At 41.0% G+C, this 20,594-nt stretch overlaps 2 protein-coding genes across 4 annotated transcripts in view; one reads left to right on the top strand and one right to left on the bottom strand.

Annotated features, from left to right (window-relative positions):
- Mapk10 (mitogen-activated protein kinase 10) overlaps positions 1-20,594 on the top strand; it is a 294,249-nt gene that overhangs the window by 233,437 nt on the left and 40,218 nt on the right. For all 3 annotated transcript variants that reach the window (XM_028867293.2, XM_028867294.1, XM_028867295.2), the window contains 2 exons: positions 2,234-2,416; positions 4,939-5,063. In XM_028867293.2, the coding sequence (XP_028723126.1) occupies positions 2,234-2,416; positions 4,939-5,063 (308 nt within the window). The remainder of the gene's footprint in view (positions 1-2,233; positions 2,417-4,938; positions 5,064-20,594) is intronic.
- LOC119088669 overlaps positions 1-20,594 on the bottom strand; it is a 40,067-nt gene that overhangs the window by 10,879 nt on the left and 8,594 nt on the right. The window lies entirely within an intron of this gene.

Raw genomic sequence — 20,594 nt, 5'->3', positions numbered from 1 at the left:
TTGAATTTTTGCTTAAGAGTGATTAACCAATCTAATATAGTGAATTTCTTTATTTCTAATAATTCTGATTCCCTTCTGTAATCTCAGGCCCACAATGACATCAGTGAAGTTTCACTGACTCTTGGTTTGTTCTTGCCATTGTCATATTAGGGAATGCTTATCCACTTTTCCCACCTGCATTTCATTTCCAGACAGTCCATGGCAATTTATATTTTTTATTATAATAACTAAGTTTTACTCATCCAGGTTGCAAGGGAGGTAGAAATTTGCAATGAACTTGCTTTTATCTTTGTTTGATTGCCTGTCTACCATTTGCAGTTTATATTTATGCTAAATAATTTTCTTGTCTTTTACTGGGACAGTCAGCCTTTTTGATCCAACTCTTGAATAGCTAAGAGGAAAGGCTTTGCAAACTTTAATTAGTATTATGTTAAAGTTTTTGAAGTGCCTTGTGTTACTTTAGTAGGATGGAATTGACAGTGAAGGATGGAGTTGTAGAAGAATAAGAAGGGCAGGAGTTGGAATGAATGCAAATCTGCAAGACTCAATCCTGTTTGAAATCAGCTACCTATAAACAGTGACTATGATAATAATGATAGACAGTGACTGTGATTGACTACAGTAGACAGTGACTGTGATAGATAAGTGACTGCAGTAGACAGTGATGTGATAGAGTGACTGCAGTAGACAGTGATGTGATAGATGAGTGACTGCAGTAGACAGTGACTGTGATAGACTGCAGTAGACAGTGATGTGATAGAGTGACTTCAGTAGACAGTGATGTGATAGAGTGACTGCAGTAGACAGTGATGTGATAGAGTGACTGCAGTAGACAGTGACTGTGATAGAGTGACTGCAGTAGACAGTGACTGTGATAGAGTGACTGCAATAGACAGTGATGTGATAGAGTGACTGCAGTAGACAGTGATGTGATAGATGAGTGACTGCAGTAGACAGTGATGTGATAGAGTGACTGCAGTAGACAGTGATGTGATAGAGTGACTGCAGTAGACAGTGATGTGATAGAGTGACTGCAGTAGACAGTGATGTGATAGAGTGACTGCAGTAGACAGTGACTGTGATAGTGACTACAGTAGACAGTGACTGTGATAGAGTGACTGCAGTAGACAGTGATGTGATAGATGAGTGACTGCAGTAGACAGTGATATGATTGACTGCAGTAGACAGTGATGTGATAGATGAGTGACTGCAGTAGACAGTGATGTGATAGAGTGACTGCAGTAGACAGTGATGTGATAGAGTGACTGCAGTAGACAGTGATATGATAGACTACAGTAGACAGTGACTATGATTGCCTGACTGCAATAGACAGTGACTGTTATTGACGAGTGACTGCAGTAGACAGTGGCTATGGGTGACACACAAGTGCTGCATATTTCAAACAACCTTCCAGAAAAAATATAAATGTCACAAATGCATAGTAAACTTTGAAAAGACAGAAATTTGAGCAGATTACAATTATATATATGCATCAAAACTTTGCAATGTATTCCACCTATATACATAGCCAAACCAAATTAGTGTGATGACCCCAAATGTGATGATTATACATAGAAAAACATTAAATGTCAATGGAACTTTCACATTTTCAGAAAAGGAACAAAAAAATCTTAAAGACAATTTAAGGAAAATATAAATAAATATTATTTAAAGTATTTATGTGCTTGCTATTCTAAAAATAAAAATGATTGATGTAATTTTAAGATAGAATCCTACGATGAAGTGAGATAATTTTAATTCTAAATCACATGATTATCAAAATTTTATTTCATTAAGATTTCTTTCTTGCATTATTTGAATCTTTTAATGCTTACAATCAAGAGAGAACTTCCTGTCATTTGTCCTTGCATATTTTAAATATACATATTAAATATACATACATATTGTATGTCCTTAAAACATATGATTATGTAAGTGTTACTATGTCCTCTTATATTTGAATAATATTTTTATTTTTGTAAAGCAATGACCACTTCATAATCCTGTTGTTGTTAAATAATAGTAGTTATTTAAAAGCACACAAGCTCAAAATTTGACTTATAATTCCAAAAGAGTTCAGAGGCAGGCTGTCAACTTTGATTTCACCCTTTTGTCCTCTGTTGCTTCGTAAAATTCCAGTCACACTGATGGGACTCAGCCCCCAGTGACAGGTGACAGAAAGGTGAGAGCCCCTGGTCTGCACCTCTTTTTCCCTTAACTGTTTCCTCCCCAGATATTGACCAGTGGAACAAAGTCATCGAGCAGCTAGGAACTCCATGTCCAGAATTTATGAAGAAATTGCAGCCTACAGTCAGAAACTATGTTGAGAACCGGCCCAAGTATGCTGGACTCACCTTCCCCAAGCTGTTTCCAGACTCCCTTTTCCCAGCGGACTCTGAGCACAATAAACTCAAAGGTGAGCACTGGGCACAGCCTGACAGGCTCTGTGTTGTCGGCCAATGTGGTGTGCGCAATGAAAAGGTACCTGTGAGGTCTTCCCTGGACTGGCACTGAGGCAAGAAGAGGCGTTCCTGACAATAGCCCTTCTTGGTTAACTGTTTTATCAGGGTTATTTAGAATCTTGAAACTACTGTTTGAAATGTAAATTTAAAAGTTCAGTGTACTGTACTTTGAAAACATATCTTCAATCCTGTTTTAGTTCATAGAAAATATTTTTAACACAGATTTTCAATTATTAAGTTTTATAGACATAGGTACTTTAGTTCATTATATTTTATGGAGTGTCTTACCACCATTTCTCAATTATATGGTACTAAATTAGGTGTTACCTACACATTTTTTTTTCTGTTCAACTCTGGTCCCTTCTGCCTAGATCCAGACTCAGTTTAATTGACTTAATACTTTGTTAAGAATTTTTAACAGCATCTGGTTAATACCTGTTAAACATAATAAAAAGTTGTATTAAAATATTTATCATCAAAAAAGCAAGGTAGGTTCATGCTTTTGGGGGCATACCCCAAGTGTGCAGCACAGTCAATTATTTATAAGCTTAATTTAAATAACTAAGATAAACATCAATGAGGCAGAGAAATTAAAATGCAGTGCTTTGTTGTTTGGGATCTAGTCATCACCTCCAAATTTATTCATAAGAGATTTAAGACAGTCCACATCATAGTGCTACATAGTCTCTGAGTGACATTCCCAAAGCTGTGAACACTTCGTAGACAGAGAGTGAAATGCCTAAAAGATATCTTAGCCTGAATGCCTTAGTGACAGCCTGTGAGAGTGGGTGACGTTGCCTAACTTTTGTTTATGTTATTGCTAAATTCTTAGCCCAGTTACTTTAATATGAACATTTAATAACCATTAATGTTGTCCATATTTAAAAAAACACTTGAATGAAAAAAATCTTCTTTTAAACATTTTACATGTAAATATTTTATTGTACTACCAATGAACTCATGAATCTTTTACAGTATGTATCTGGTGTTTTTAAAAGGAGAACAAAAACACTGAAGCTCTAAATTTGTGAATATAGAAAAAGGCCTCTGATTCCTACATTATCCTCTACATTAGCATATGTAGTTCCAATTTTTTGATGTCAGTTACTCTTAGGCACTCTTATTACTTAGAAATATTTAAAATTGCTAAGCCAATTGAGGTTTTTACTCTCCTGAATTGGAAGTTTTACTATATATTTGGAACACACTGAGTAATTTTACTATTAAAACTTTGAGACCATTTGAGTAATCTTAGTGGTTCAAGATATTATTAAGGTAGTATTAAGATGTTGCTTAGTCTTATTAAGAAACCAGTTCATGTAAAAATTCCACATGCTTTAGACACTAAAAATCAACGTGGCTTCAGGGTTGGGTCTTCAGCTCAGGTGATGAAGGGCTTGTCTGCAAGCACAATGGACCTGAGTTTGATTCCCAGAACCCATGGAATAAAACATGAGGCCTGTGCACGTGCTTGTCACCCCAGTGAAAATGGCGATGGGGAGGTAGAGGCGGTTGAGAGTTCCTAACAGAGAGTTCCAGGCTTATCTTAAAAGAAAGAACTACAAGAGGTTTGTAGTGCTTAAAGAGCAGCACCCAAGGTTGTGCCTTGACTTGCACACATGTGCACCATCACACACGGAGGAGACTGCACACACAGGGGCATGGCGGAACACAGAAATCAGTGTGCCTCCAATAAACAGTGCTGTTGAACAAATATGCTGACTGATGGTCACCATGTTTCTCACCCTGCCCCAGCCATGCAATTCGCCACGCCACCTTGTACATAACATGGAGATGTCCATCACCGTCGGCCATGGCGTGGGACTTCCTTTAGCCACTGCCCACCTGATTCCACCAAATCGTGATTCCACCCATTGAAATGCCTGATGAACACAGACTGCCACAACAAAATTCAGTGGTTAAGTGAGGTCACTTTTATCACAGTCACTCTTCAGGATGTTTTTAATGGATCTAAGAAATCGGTACAACCTCGGTGCTCAAGTCAGTTTGAACTCTGCTGACTCTGCTGATCCCATTTGGTGTCAGAGAACAGGAAAGCACCATGACTCACTCCCTGCATCCACCCCATAGCTGAACTGTGCATTTCTGCAGATGCAGTATTCACTTTGCACTTCCCATTTCCCACTTTGCATTGCCCCTTATCCCAGCCCCCTCTCATCCTTAGAGATTACCCATGGAAGTTTCTTTACTTATTCAAACTTCATAGCCAATAAATTCTATTTATAATTCTGAGTGAATAATTATATTCGATTATTCACACCATATAACCCTCAAAGAGCTCTCAAAATGACACCTTAGGCTTTGAGACAAAAAAAAAAGTTAGGATCTGCATTTCCTTTATAGCCACAAGGAGTTTCCAGGTGACTAGAAGGATGCTGCTTTGCTTTTTTAGTTCCCCAGATGATAAACACCCTTGCCAAAATGAAAATCTTATTGTTCTTATTTGTAATTTCAGCCAGCCAAGCCAGGGATTTATTGTCAAAGATGTTAGTGATCGACCCGGCTAAGAGGATATCGGTGGATGACGCCTTACAGCATCCCTACATCAACGTTTGGTATGACCCAGCTGAAGTGGAGGCGGTAAGGACTCAGCATGAGCCACCCACAGCGAGTGGAGAAAACAGAGTAAAGCTCAAACCAAATGAGCACACACAGGCCTTCTCTAACTCCCACCTCAAAGACCATTACCTGATCCCCTGACGGTTATTTTCTTCAACATGTATTTTAAGTTCATTTCTTTCTGAGTCTTCCTGTGAACCTGAATGAGTTCAAATATCTTTTTTTTTTTTTTTAATTCACACTTAGGTCTTCTGCAGTGTGTTTAACTGTCAGTTTCTCTGGATGCAAACAGGAAGAACACACATTGGTGGGGAGGCTACCTGGCTTCTGTTTTCTTTATGGTACATCAACATTGATATCCTGCGGTGTTTAAGAACAGTTCAGTCAGGAAGCTTTTCCTAGGACACTAGTGACTTTGCAACTACGTGAACAAGACGTGAAAAAGTAGATATTTCAAACAGTCCTTTGTTGTTTTTGGTTGACTATAAATAACACACTATGCTATGTTCCTGGTCTTAGACAAATAAGGTTTATAAATCTTAGAAACTCAACTCTTTAAAAAAAATATTTTCAACCACTTACTACCTTCTCTGTGGATTCATTCTTACATCTTTACCTCTGTCCCTCTGTGGGGAGTTGCTGCCTGTGTGGGATCTATTGATGTCCTGTTAGGAATTTTCTTTCTGTACAATTTGTAACTGTGTCTGTCACCAACATTGCCTTTTCCTGAAAATGACAGCATATCCTTAAAGTATTTGAACACTGATGCTAACTTACATCATCAATGCAACACATCTACCTTTGCAGTTGAATTTGCTCTGAATCATCTAGCCATCTCTGTGTCTTAAGGCATTCTTGCTGAAAGACAGACGTGCTTTGCTTAAGTCTCCTCTGTGCTCTGTGAGTGTTTGCTGGAGCCACTGGTGCTAGTTCAACACTACCCTGTCAGCAGAATTTCTTGTCCTGCAAGCCCACACCCAAATAACCACACAGAGATTTATTATCAATTATAAATGAATGGCCATAGCTTAAGCTTGTCACTAACTAGTTCTTATAACTTAAAGTAACCCATGTTTCTTGTCTACCTTCTGCTGCCTGGCTTGGTACCTTTTCTCAGTTCAGCAGGTTAATCTCCTGCTTCCTCTCCATATCCTCCAGACTCTTCTTTGTGCTCTCTTTTTGTCTGCCAGTCCCATCTAACCTCTAGCTGTCCAGCTATTGGCCAGTCAGCTTCTTTATTAAACCAATCACAGCAACGTATTTTCACACAATGTAAAGGAATATTCCACACCACTGGCTCCTTATTTCTTTCTGTGTGTGAGAAGCAAGTATTTAGTGTTCAAAAGTTTCTAGGAAACTATAGCCCTGACTCTCCCAGCAGCATAAAGGGAGATTTATCATCTTGTGTGATGTTTTCTTAGATTTTGTTCTCCTGAGCAGCTTTACCATGATGTTGGTGTCTCAGTTTGTTTCAGATTCATTTTAGTAACTTGGTTTGATTCTTACAAAATACAATCCTTCCAACGAAATATCTTTGAGTTTCTAATGTTCTTAAAACTAGTCTATATCCTTAAGACTCAAATATAGACTCTCTCCCAGTCTTTTATACTTCATAGAAACTTTTAAAGATATTAATATGGTGGAAGGAAGTAAAGAAAAAAGAAATGAATACATAAATAAATATATTTAAAATTAGATAATATGGATTTTTTTCTGATGAAATATAAGAAAATGCTTCAGGTGTCTGTGTAAAATTATTAGCTAAAAATAAATTATTTGACATTGCTAATCACTTATTTTGAAAGTTCTAAACCTGTGGCATGTTTATTTTTCCTTACAACTGATTTCATGTGCTTAATCTGTTTTTAATGGAACGTGGCCTCTAGTTTAATTAGAGTCATAAAGTCTGCATTTGTAATTCACTTGTAATTATGTTGCCTATAAAAAAGACAGTTACTTAGACTCTACAGCAGAACATTAGAATAATATCGATGAATTTTTAAGTTTATTTCAACATTTCATCATTTGTCGGATTAAAAAAATATATACCTAGTTCTTTTCTCAATATAGTCATCATAGGGCATAGATAGTAACGAGACGAGACATACAGATTTTAAGGATTCAGTATAGCCTGAGGATTCAGTAAAGGAACCAGCTGAGACCGAGAAGAGCAAGCAAGTGTTTGACATCCAAACCGAGGTCACTGGCTGCAGAACTGTAAAAATGTCTTCCATCTACAAATGTTGCAGTGAATGCTGACCCCAGGGCAAGAGTAGTTTATTACTCTCCAAAGTGTATTGCAGAGGTCACAACCAGTAAGAAACAAATCCTAAGAGTCCTGGAAGAACACCAGCCATGCTGCCGGCATCGCACATAAGACCATCATTACAGTAAGATAGGAGCATGCATTTAAAATAAAGTGACAGTTCTTTACAGATGTGTATCAACAAATGACATGTCTTATGCTAGGGACAGAAGGCTGTTTGCAAGATAAATGCAGATGTCTCTTTATAACCCAAATGAACAGAAATATCAAATAGAATTTCGATGGAGAGGATTTGTGAAGGAGTGCTAAACTCATGTGGCTTCCAGGTGGCACACATGGCTTTAGGGAAAGAAAGATATTCAAAGGTGAGCAGTAGGAAAATATGATTCACTTTGGGGACATGCAGGCAAGGCAAATTCAACACAAGATCAAAGACAGTAGCAGGGGAAAGGAGTCATCACTGGGAAGCAGAGAAAGGAAGACAGCAAAACCTGCACGAAAGGAATGAGGAATTGTTGGAGGACACAACGGTTCTGAAAAAACAGAAAGGAACAGAACAACATTAAATGCACTAGTCCGCTAGTCAAGATACATGCTATCTCACATTTCCAATCATTTCCCAATGCAAAGATCAAAAAGGAAAACAATAATAGTATTTTGTCACCGAGTAAATATTAAACATATTCACATGAGGTTGTCAGTTATACGTTTTTCATGCCCAGCTCAATCACACACCCATCTAGAACAGCAGCATGGTTTGAAGTGACAGCTGTGTGGGTCACTACTTCTCAGTGTTCAGAGCAACAGACAAAAGCTCACGTCCAACACAGAGTAGAAAGACCACAGTTACATCAGTGTGTGGCTGGTGTTTGGTGTCTTTTGAAGATGTTTTTGAAGGTGTTTTTCGAGACAGGGTTTCTCTGTGTAGCTTTGTGCCTTTCCTGGAACTCACTCTGTAGCCCAGGCTGGCCTCGAACTCACAGAGTTATTTTTGTGTTATGTGTATGAGCATTGTGCCTGCATGTTTGTCTGTGGCTCGTGTGTGTGCAGTGCCCCTGGAAGCCAGAAGGGGGCACTGGACCACCTGGAACTGGAGATGGTTTTGAGCCATCATAAGGGTGCTAGGTACTGTACCCTGGTGCTCTGCAAGAGCAACTAGTGTTGTTACCCTCTGAGTCATTTCTCCAGCCTTGGTTTTGTTTGTTTGTGGTTTTTGTTTTGTTTTGTTGTTTTTGACGGTGTTCTAAATCTCTTCTGTATCCATTAAGAGACAAAGACACACAAATTACATATTGATGCACAAAGTGCATGTTTTTCCACTGCCCTCGTGATCTGGGAAATACTTCGGACTGAAATTCCTGCATTGCCCTTTGCTAGTGGCCTCAGTTTTCCCTTGTCCTTGGCTCAGTCTTCTTTGTTAGTGAAGTTTCCTGCGGTGTTTGCCTCTGTGAGAGGGCTCTGAGAACCTTAAAGTGCTCCTACAGAAAAGATCTCTCTTGCTGCACTGGTTGCCATCACTATTTCTGTGATAACATTTGTATACAATACTTTGCTGTCATTTGGTATTAGGAGCAGACATCAAGTATAAAAGACCTGCTGGGCAAGAAATTGCAGAAGTACTCTACAGTTTGGAGATGATTATAAAAAAAAAATGGTGGAGTTTTCAGACACACTTAACGTGTTGGTCCTTTTGTTGTTTCTGTTGATATATGCCCACACTTACATTGCCTAGTGTAAGAGCCAAGATCTATTGTTTTAAACTAACAGAAAGCAAATTACATAGTCTATGTATGTCCATCGTAACTCTAAGAAAAAATTCAGGGCTGTTGCAGACTCTTTGGACAATGTCACATGCCCTTGTGTCTTGTTGGAGGGACATCATCTGATTCTCGAGCTTATCTACCCTGTTGGGCAGAGTGGAAGCTTTTATGTTGCATCCCTGTGCATAGAACCTTTGAGCACCTGGATCATCTCTGAGCTGGGGAAAAGCTGGTGAACTAGTCTCAGAACACTCAAGAAGCTGATCCAGGTGCTTTTTAAAGGTGGGGGAGTAAAGATAAACATCAGGAGTAGAAAAAATATGTTCTGTCACTGTTGACATCAGAACTCAAGGTCACTGTCATAGTGAGGCCAGTTAACCTGTATGGGATCAGAAGATATTTCTTGATTCCTGATTCTCAAGTGTTGTAAACAAAGGATCCTGACCTGATGCTAGAAGCACTGGGGTTGGCTTGTGTTGGTCAGGCTTTAAGCCAGCAGTGATGAGTCACTGTGCTGAGGGCGCTGCTGTCTCCAAAAGCCCCTGGGACAGTCATGATGGCCACAGTGTTACACTGGGAATCTGGGCATAAGGATAGGTTGAGCCAGATAGGTATCTTGGAATTGTGTTCTCCAAAGAGTGGTGCAGGCTAGACAGGAACTTATGTGTGGCAGCGTCTTGGGACTTCCAAAGATAAGGTGAAAAGGCATAAGGAGATGGAGGTATAGCTACAATGTAGATTAATGTGGAAACTAGGCTTTTTCATGGCATCCTTGAGAAGACTCAGGAGGGAAGGAAGGCTGTTGGGGGAATATAGTCAAAGCTGAATGTCTTCATTGGGGTTTTTATTGCTGTAAAGAGACGCCACGACCACAACAGTTCTTATAAAGAAATCACTTAGTTGGGGTGGCTCACTTAGAGATTCAGAGGTTCAGTCCGCTATCGTTATGATGGGGAGCATGGCAGTCTGCAGGCAGACACGGTGCTGGGGTAGCTGAGAGCCCTATATCTTGCAGGCAACAGGAAATTAACCGACTGTTACACTGAGGGGAGCTTGAGAAAAAGACACCTCAAAGACCACCCCCACAGCGGCCCACTTTTTCCAACAAGAACATACTTCCTAATAGTGCCACTCCCTTTTGGGGGCATTTTCTTTCAAACTACCACATTCTACTCTATGGCCCCCAAAGGCTTACAGTCATATCATAATACAAAAAATTCATTCATTCCAACTTTAAAAGTCCCCATAGTCTATAACAGTCTTAATCTTGTTTCAGATTCCAAAGTCTTCTTCTTGGATGCACGGTAATCTCTTAACTGTAATCCCCTTGTGAAAATCAAAATCAAAAAGCAGATCACACACTTCCAACATATAATGTCACAGGATATACATTATCATTCCAAGATGCAGGGAAGGGGTCATAGCAAGGAAATACTGGACCAAAGCAAGACCAAAAGCCAACTAGGAAAACTCTAAACTCTGCATCTCCATGTCTGATATCAAAATGCTCTTCAGATCTCGAACTCTGTTCAGCTTTGTTGACTGCAACACACTTCTTTCTCTTGGACTGGTTCTATTCCCTGCTAGCAGCTCTCCTTGGCAGGTATTCCATGACTCTGACATCTCTAACTTCTTGGGCCTTCCAGGGCAACTCAGGCTTCAAGTTCACAGCTTCGCACAATGGCCTCTCTGGGCCTCTATTCAGGGATACCTCTGACACATGCTTGGTCTCAGCAACTTTATTCCATAACTCCCTTTTTCTGTCTTTAACTCTGTCTGCTGCTTGCTGGGGCTTGGGACATGGCCCCTCTCATTCAATTACATCTTCACCAGCGTTATGCCTTTTACTACCTAAACTTGACTGTCCTGAAACTTGCTCTGTAGACCAGGCTGGCCTCAAACTCAAGAGATCTGCCAGCCTCTGCCTTCCCAAGGCTGGGACTAAGGGCATGCCCCACCACCTGGCTCTAAGGTTTTCTTTAGATTCTTTTTCACAAGTTGGAAACTTAGCTGGGTGGGATCTTGCCCTGAGGTCATCACTCCCTTTATTCCATTTCTTAATCCACTTTTTCTCCTGAACACAGAATTCAGCTGTGTTTCACTTCCTGGTGCTCTTTTCCTCCTCAAAACTTTCACTTTGTAATTCCCTGCTCAGTTTGCTTCTTTCCTTTATCAATCTTCATTAGAGCTACCACACGACAGAGTCTGCACTAGGCTGTTTTGAGATTTCCTCTGCCAATGGAATTAATCCAAAACTCTTCACTTTAGCCTCAGTCAGACTCTGCAGACAAGGGCAAAGGATGGCCACTTTCTCCACCAAAATATCACAAGAATGATCTCTAGGCACCATACTTAAATGCTTCTCCTCTGAAACCTCTTGAGTGAGCCCCCTGTCATTCAAATAACTCAGCACCACTGTCTTCCACGCTCCTACTAGTACAGCTCATTACTTAAAGGATTCCACTGCTGTCCAAACCCAGAGTACCAAAGCCCAAATTTCTCCAAACGAACACATGGTCAGGCCTATCACAACAATACACCAGTCCCCGGCACCAACTTCTGTCTTTGTTAGGGTTTCTATTGCTGTGAAGAGACATCATGACCATGGCAACGCTTATAAAGAAAACATTTAATTGGGTGGCTGGCTTATAGTTTCAGAGGTTTCGTCCATTATCATCATGATGGGAAGCATGGCAGAGTGCAGGCAGATGTGGTGCTGGAGTAGCTGAGCGTCCTACACCTTGCAGGCAAAGGGAAGTCGACTGACTGTCACACTGAGGGAAGCTTGAGCAAGAGACCTCAAAGTCTGCCCCAACAGTGACACACTTTTTTCAACAAGGCCACACCATCTAATAGTGCCACTCCCTTCCTGGCGGGGGTGGGGTGGGTGTGGGTGGGGGCGGGGGCATTTTCCTTAAAACCACCACACCGAGCTTGCTTATTCTTTTCCAAAACTAAAGGCTAATTTGGAAACTGAAGTCGGCATGGGTGAAAAAGGTAATCTACCTGTGCTACCCACACTGGGTCAGACAACCTGTGGGCATGTCTATGGTGTATTGTCTTCCTTGTTGATCAATATAGGAGGGCCCAGCCCACTGTGGGTAGCACCATTCCTTGGGTAGTAGTCCCACATTACAAGAAAGCCAGCTAAGCACGAACCTGGGGAATAAACCAGCAAGCAGCATCCTTGAAGTTCATGTTTCGGTTATTGCCCTGACTTCTTTTAGTGATAGACTGTAACCTGCAAGCTGAAATAAACCCTTCCCTCCCCTAAGTGATTTTTGGTCACAATGCTTGTCATAGCAACAAAATGAAACAAGAATGGAGACTAAGGGATCACTTAAAGAGTAATTCTGTGCTATAGGTAAGCAAATGCCAACATTTAGGAACAGCTATAAAGATATAAGACAAAGCATGATACAATAAATGGACTAGAGCTAGACATGGGATTAGAATGGATAAAAGAATTAAGCAGAGGATCAGGAACAGAGTAGGAGAACAAGGAAAGAGATACCATGATAAATGAAGATACCATGGGAATAGGAAGAAGCAGAGTACTAGAGAGGTCCCCAGAAATCCACAAAGATAACTCAACTGTAGACTATTGGCTATGGTCGAGAGAGTGCCTGAGCTGACCTGCTCTGGTGATCAGATGACCGAACACCCTGGCTGTCATATAGAACTCTCATCCAGTGACTGATGGAAGCAGATGCAGAGATCCACGGCTGAGCTCCAGGCAGAGCTCCAGGAGTCCAATCAACAAGAGAGAAGAGGGATTATATGAGTGAGAGATATTGAGACCATGATTGGAAAAAGCACAGGGACAAATAGCCAAACTAGTGGAAACACAGGAACTGTGAACCAATAGCTGAGGAGCCTCCAACTGGATCAGGCCCTCTGGATAAGTAAGACAGTTGATTAGCTTGGACTATTTAGGAGGCCCCTAGGCAGTGAGACTGGGACTTGTCCTTGGTACATGAGCCGGTTTTTTGGAACCTAGTGCCTATGCTGAGATACTTTGCTCCGTCTTGGTGCAGGGAGGAGGGGCTTGGACCTGCCTCAACTGAATGTACCAGGCTCTGCTGACTCCCCAGGGGAGACCTTGCCTTGGAGGAAGTGGGAATGGAGGATGGGTTAGGGGGGAAGGCTGGGGGTGGGAGGAAGGAGGACAGGGAAATCCATGGTTGATATGTAAAATGAATAAAAAAATCTCTTAATTAAAAAAAAAGAATTAAGCAGAGTCTTTGGCCAAAAGGCTTAGTTCACCAGAGTTTGTCAGAAATGGATGCAGCTATACCAATTAAATAATGTAGAGGAGGTCATGAAGACCAGCCGGGCATTCAGGAGTGGCACACCCTGCTGGAGAGGCATTTAACTCTGAAGAACACTAAACAGCAGTCAAGCAAGGATGGTGTCAGAGTATAACCCACAAGCAGGTGCCCTTGGAGCAGCCAGGAGATCAGCAAAGATATGAATATATCCCTAACCCAAGATCAAAGAGATGGTTTACTAGAGATCGGGGGTACTGGCTGTCCAACAGGAGCCAGAGTCAATCACACACGGGTACTGGCTGTCCAACAGGAGCCAGAGTCAATCACACACGGGTACTGGCTGTCCAGAGTCAACGACATAGAGGAGCATCCACTTGCTTCTGGAGAGAAGAGTCAGGAGAAATGCCCTGAGTTATCCTCACTATCTCCTGACTGAGGCAGTTCTCCATGACTGACAGATGAGCCTCAGATGTGCAGCTGGGAGAGGTTAGCCTCTGAGCCACAGAGCAGATCCAGGCAGGTAAGGGCAGCACCTGTGGGTCACCATGCCCACAGCCTGCGCATACCTGGTAACTTCTTGATTCACAACTCAGAAATCCCTGAGTAGAAGAGAAGTGACCACACAGCTAGACACGTCTTTTGAAGGAGAAGATGGCCGAAGGTCAGAAACACGAGCAAGGACCTTTGCCAGAAAGGTGGGGTAAGGGATTTTCTAACAAGCATTCGATTTCCTCAAGTATCTCGTGGTTTCCTGTCAAGGACGTTGACTTGGTAGCCATGGTATCAAGAGTGATATCAAGAGTGTCGACGCGGTGGCAGAAGAACATGTTCCTTTGGGAGTCCTACTGAATGGCTGCTGTGCCTTCTCCTTGTGCATTGACGTCTCCCACTTGCTGGACAGGGCTCCTGGGGAGCCATGTTGGATACGGGTGCATGGGGAGTGAAGGACTCTGCTGTTTTCTTTTAGGCTGCGCATCCCTTCTGCAGCTTGGCTGCCCAGGAGATGAAAAGATATGGTCCTTCCTTCATCTTACTCCCCTCTTGGTGTTACTTCCCCCTTGTCTTGCCTTCGCTTCTTGACCTCTTCTCTTTCCATTAACTTCTGCACAGCAATTCACACAGGCCTTGGGGATTCTTCAGCAGCTTAAGTCTTTGTACCTTGGTTCTGCAAAGATGAACTGAGTTCAAAAGTCGTGTCTCTTTGTATCATAAACAATGGTGATTCGGTAGTGACTTTAAAAATGAAGAACCAAGCCAGGCCTGATGACATATGGCTGTAATTCCAGCACTTGAGAGGCTGAGGCAGGGGGATTGCACAGAACTGGAGGCCAGCCTAGGTTACATAGCAAGTACCCAGCCCAGCAGGGCTACTTAATAAGTCCTGACTCACAAAACAAAATACACTAAAGAACAGGACTGTTCTGGGTAGGTTTCTGCTCAGTAATATCTAATAGAAATTTTTATTGCATTGAAATATTCCATAACATATTATCTGCTGAAGACAGCCTTACAGATGCAGGTTATCTATATTGCTTATTACTTCTTTAGTGCATGATTCCTGAATGAGAGAAGGACCTGTAATCACTGCCCCTCACGAATGTCAGTCATCTATACAGTGAAAATCCTCTAACCCTCAACCAGATATGTACCAGTCCTTGCATTATGACAAGCCCACTGTACTCATCTCTCTCTAGCTGTGACTCTTAAAACAGAAGTTTGACTCTGGATATAAAACAGCAAACTGACCAGATTTTAGCAGCTGATGTGTATATATAATTGCTACATAGTCAAGCAATCCTAAAGCTGTGCTTCCAAGGATTAGATGTATAGCTTTAAGACTCACCTATAGTTACTACGCGCTTCAAACAAAGTTCACACAGTTGAGGATGTGGTTGGAAACTATTCTCATAATTATTGCTTACATTTAATCCCTTGGATATACTTCACAGTGAAAGCTAACATGATTTTATTATGAACATCATGTTTTTTGCAGTATTAAAACTACTTGATGAATGATTTAATTTATGTATGATTTCTACATTTACTGATGATGGCTTACTCACTATAACAACATTGTAGATAAAACTCTTTAAAATATATACAATAATAAAGATCTTCAGTATATCCTGCTGTGCTCAATATACATAAACTTGGGACTGGCCAGGAAAATCTGAGCCATAAGAGTCAACATATTTAATATTCAGACAACTCATCAGGAGTTGTTTGCTTCTTGGAGATATGCCCTGAATGAAATATACATAAGCTTTCACCAAGTATTTTATGATCTTTGCATTAAACTAGTGAGTCTGATTTTAGCACTGAGTGTTAAACATTAAGTATCTGGAAGGAGACGATTTAAACAAGTTATAAATGCAAAGAGCTCTCTGTACATAAAGTCTCTCTCCCACTGGGATAAAGGGATTGAAGTCTCTGCACTTGGCATTTCCACGGGTGAGCAATATCAAAAGGTGAAAGCCTGTCTCTGAGATGGTTTCTGAATGACTAATCTACCTAAAATCCAGAAACTACCATTCCCGCTTGACGACGCCTGCCCCAGAATGTAGGCACACACTTAAAATAGTGATAAATAGCATTTGTGTTTTCTATCTGTGTGCCCGGGAAGAAAGCAATTGCATCTGAAGTTTATCACACACAATTTACTATCAACTCCCCAACACCAATCAATACAGTAAAAATAAACCACAGAGTTTCAGCTCTTTAGGGACTTCCTGGACACTTTTCACAATTTTTATCAAAGAAAAAAATATCCCCATTTCACTAAGAGAAAACAGAAAACTAGTTTCTACTTATGTTAAAGAGCCTTTTCTATTTCATTATAAGACTGCCCGGCATCCCTCCCTGAGTACGACCTTATATCTTAGTGAGGGTGTCTATCCCTGCAATGAAACACCATGACCAAAAAGTAAGTTGGGGAGGAAAGGGCTTATTCAGCTAACATTTCCACAACACTTTGAAGGAAGTCAGGACAGGAACTCAAGCAGGGCAGGAACCTGGATGCAGGAGCTGATGCAGAGGCCATGGAGGGGTGCTGCTTAAGGACTTACTCCCCATGGTTTGCTCAGCGAGCTTACTTATAGAACCCAGGACCACCAGCCTAGGGATGGCACCACCCACCATGGGCTGGGCCCTCCCCCATCACTCACTAATTGAGAAAATGCTTTACTGCTGGATCTCATGGAGGCGTTTCGTCAGCTGAGGTTCCCTCCTCTCTGATGACTCTAGTTTGTGTCAAGTTGACATAAGCCTAGCCAGTGCAGGTAATTACTTGTTTATTACAGCTTTGTATGTGTGCCCACTCTTATAAAGTCATTAAAACATGAGCCATGTTTATTACTGTGAATCTAAGTTTGGAAACCCCTGAATGCATTTTTTTTTCTATATATTTACACCTAGACACACCACTACTCGTAGAGAAAGCCTACCAATAGATGGGTTTCATTTCTGAAGAGTAAGGTCCCACTTGCAGCTTTTGTGAAGAAAATTAGTTTCAGAGACATTTCTCAGATTGCTTTTGGAATTTCATGAAAATTAGATTAAAATTGTCTCCCATGTATTCAAAAGTAGATTTAAAAAAAAAAAAACAATTTAGATGGAGAGAAGGAATAATTTCCTGAAGTAGTCAACTGCTCAGTGTTCAGCTCCATTGTTCGTTATCATAATCATTATGAGTAAGTCTGAAAAACCAGCCTATTCACCAGTGCAGTCTGCATGCTGGTCAGGGACGGCCTCCTTGTACAGGATAGACGAGGGCATTGCAGATGGACTGGGAAGGCAGAGCATTGATTTCCTCCTCTCCTCTTTGCTGCACTTGCATTCTGGTTTGCAGACTAAATGTTCCCAAGAATTCCTCTAAGTATGACTTGTCCTGTTCTCGTGGAGCTTGCGAACCGGCAGCGTCTCTCTCAGCTGTTCCCTCCATCTGTCCCGACACACGGCCTAGCTCATCTGAGTTCTTATTACAGAGTTCAACGTGCTGTGAAAAACCCAGAGCATCGACATGGCAAGCTTAAGCTGAGAACTAGTTCAGCGCCATCTATCTGTCGTGGAAGACCCTTTTAGTGTGAGTTGAACCCTAAGTAGTTAGAATGTATACACATTCAGAATTAAGTGGGAAGAAACATGAGCACAACAAATGTGAATTTAATTACGTGCTTAATTATAGAATGAGCACTTTATAGTTTGTTCCTCTCATTTACTTGGTAGAAGTTAAATCAATGTTTGTGATTCCTAATATTTGTCATTTACAGATTAAAAAAAAAAACCTCCATCTGTTCATGCCAATGTATTATTTTAGCAGCAAAATGTGAGCAGTTTACTAATTGCCTTTTAGAAAAAATATAACTTCACTGCATGCTGTATTCCTAGGGTCTGGTAGTTAGAGTGAAGACATCTTTGAATCACATTCCCTTTGTTTTGATATCATGCATTATGTTGCTGGGGGCTTGTCACTATGTTAGTTGTAGGTGGACTTAGCCACCTGCTTTTAGGGGCTCCTTTCCCTCCATGACTTGTGAAAAGAATGTGCCCTTCACGCTTAGTTATCTCTAATTTTAGAAAATGCTCCCACTAAAGAGAAAGCTTCAACTCAATTTTAATTTGCTGGCATACATAGAGTCTACAGAATAGGTTAAAAAACTGACATAGTTGAGTGGTTCATTCTCAAAAACACATCTGCACTGTGTATAAAGATAGACATGCTACTAAGAGCCCATGCTAGGATTTTCCACAAGGCTCACGTAGTAATCACGATTTGTAAGCTCTGGGTTGGAAAAGCCACATAGTTCTTGCCCAAGGCCAGTGTCCGTCTGTAAAGCCCTCCATAGGTTGGCTACGTGCAGCATTTTCTTTGGCTCTTTGCTCTCAGATTCAATGCAGTTTTGCTGAGTACTGAAACTTTAAATATACCTTTCATTAAAAAATACCCAAGTATTCACCTTCCAATCTAAGGAATTCCCCCTAGCAAGTACTCACTGCATGCCATGCTCATCAACGGGGTTGAACTGAGGGCTTCTGGACATCATTCTGAGGTCATATGGGTGTAATCATGTACCTATGGCTTCCTGGGCTTACAGTTCTGTCTTCACAAGATATATTTTGGAGTGCCTTTACTCCAAACCTAGTTATTTATTATTTAGTTAGTTTTATTTTTGATATTTTGGGGGATCAAACCCAGGGCCTTTTCTATGCTAGGTAAGCACTTAGCACTGAGATGCATTTTTAGCCTCCAGATTTAGTTCTGAAAAACTTCAAAGCATTGATCCAGTAGAAAAAGCTTATGTTTAGGGGCTTCAAAAATGATGACAATGTACTGTTAGAGTGAACTATTAGTCTAGGCATAATGAAGAAATTTGCTTGCTTTTGTAAGACTAGTTTATTCTCCTGATACACACACACACACACACACACACACACATACACACACACACACATATGTTTGTATTAAAAGCTACTTTCATTTGAAAAGGTCTTACTATTTTAAGAGGTGGGACAAAGTAACTGCTATGTATATGTACACTGGCCATAAAGATCTCTCTCTCTCTCCTCTCTCTCTCTCTCTCTCTCTCTCTCTCTCTCTCTCTCTCTCTCTCTCCCCCCCCCTCTCTGAGGTATGTATAGCTTTAGGCATTTTTTAAATGGTCATTTTCTAAGAAATAGAAACTGACATCACTGTTATAGAGTTTCTCAGAGTTAAGTTGGTCCATGACTTTATGGGGACATTCTGCAGTAATGACTCAGGTTTCATGAGAGTGGAGGTTCAGCCTTCCTTGTGTTCTGCCGTGGGTTGTTTCTCCTACATAAAGTTCTATGTCCTCTGTAGGGTCCATCTCCTTGCCATGTTTATCCCCAGCAATTTCTGTTTGTTTCTGTTTACTAAGGTATTGACTATATTGAGTGTTGCAACAGAAAGAGGAAATAAATAAATGCAGGGCAAAACCACCCACATGGCTGAGTTTTTGTTTTTTGTTTTTTTATTTTTTTAACCAGCGATCAGGCATCCCAGGCTAACCCACCAACCTGGCTAATCTCTTAAGGATAAGACATAAAATGAGACGTTATATTCTAGAAGGGATGGGAAAGTAGAGACTCTAAGGATGCTGAGAACCAGTGTGTGTGATCATGTGAAAAAAGATGGTTATAAACACTAGAGACTATCAATGTTGACCTTTTAAGCATCAAATGAAGACTATAGCAATAAAGCCAGAATACCATTAGAAATGCAGAAGTCTGCAAACTTGAGGTTTGCAGTTGGGAGAAGGCTCAGCTACTGGGGGTGGGGGTGGGGGACTGGCGTGTTAAGTCCTGGCAACCTGCAACGTCAGGGAAAAGACAGAATTTCAAAGTCGTTCCCACATGTAGAGCTTAGCTTAGGCCCTGGGGCATGTTAGAAGTGAGAAGGTGGAATGGATCCATCCAATGATGAGGCAGAATATTGAAAAGGTTAAACTTCCTTTCTACAAGTCTATTAAAAGTTGATGCTTTTTCACAGAGTGTGCACTATAATAAAATTATTATGTTCCTTTTTTAATGGCAAGGCAGTCATAGGAATGATAAAATTCTCTTCCATAACTTGTTTCAGGTTTAATATCAAACTCCCCGTGTCCTTTATGGCCCACAATATCTTATGAAAGGGTATGGAACTTGTCTACAAAATACTTTTTATCCCCAAAGATTACCCCCAATTACTCCCTTGTGCATAATTCCAGGAAAGTATAGTTTCTATCTTCATGTACATTGTGAAAATGGAGCCCTTCCGTGTATTTCTTTTAAAAAGGGAGGGACACACAATAACTATGCCTCAGGCAGAGGTCTAGAAAATCTACCATGCAAGCTGCTTTGGACAGGGTTTAGCAGACAGCCATTTTGGTGTTTTTGCTCTGTGACATGGGTGGTAGAATGCTGTTCTCAGAGGGCAGAGGTCTGTCACCGCCCCTTTGTCTGAGGCAGGCTTGCCACATTACCTTGCAATCGCTGTTTAATCACAAAGCAGGGTTGTTCCCAACTAGAAGTCACACAAATACCTCCACAGAAATGTCTTAAATCCTGAGCAACTCCCCTCCAGGTGGAAGGCTTAGCTACAGCTTAAACTAAAAGTGTGGATTGTCATCAGTTAATTTTAAAGATACTTGCATACATCCAAGCTTTCCCAATCCAAGGTGTTCTAGGCATGGGAGAGGACTAACAGAAATACAGAGTAGGAAGCCACACTCCTAATGCAGGGTGATGGCAAAACACC

This window comes from Peromyscus leucopus, chromosome 10 (assembly GCF_004664715.2).
Source record: "Peromyscus leucopus breed LL Stock chromosome 10, UCI_PerLeu_2.1, whole genome shotgun sequence".
Classification (NCBI taxonomy): domain Eukaryota; kingdom Metazoa; phylum Chordata; class Mammalia; order Rodentia; family Cricetidae; genus Peromyscus; species Peromyscus leucopus.
Note: the sequence above shows the minus strand (reverse complement) of the source record. Positions and strands in the feature narration are given on the sequence as shown.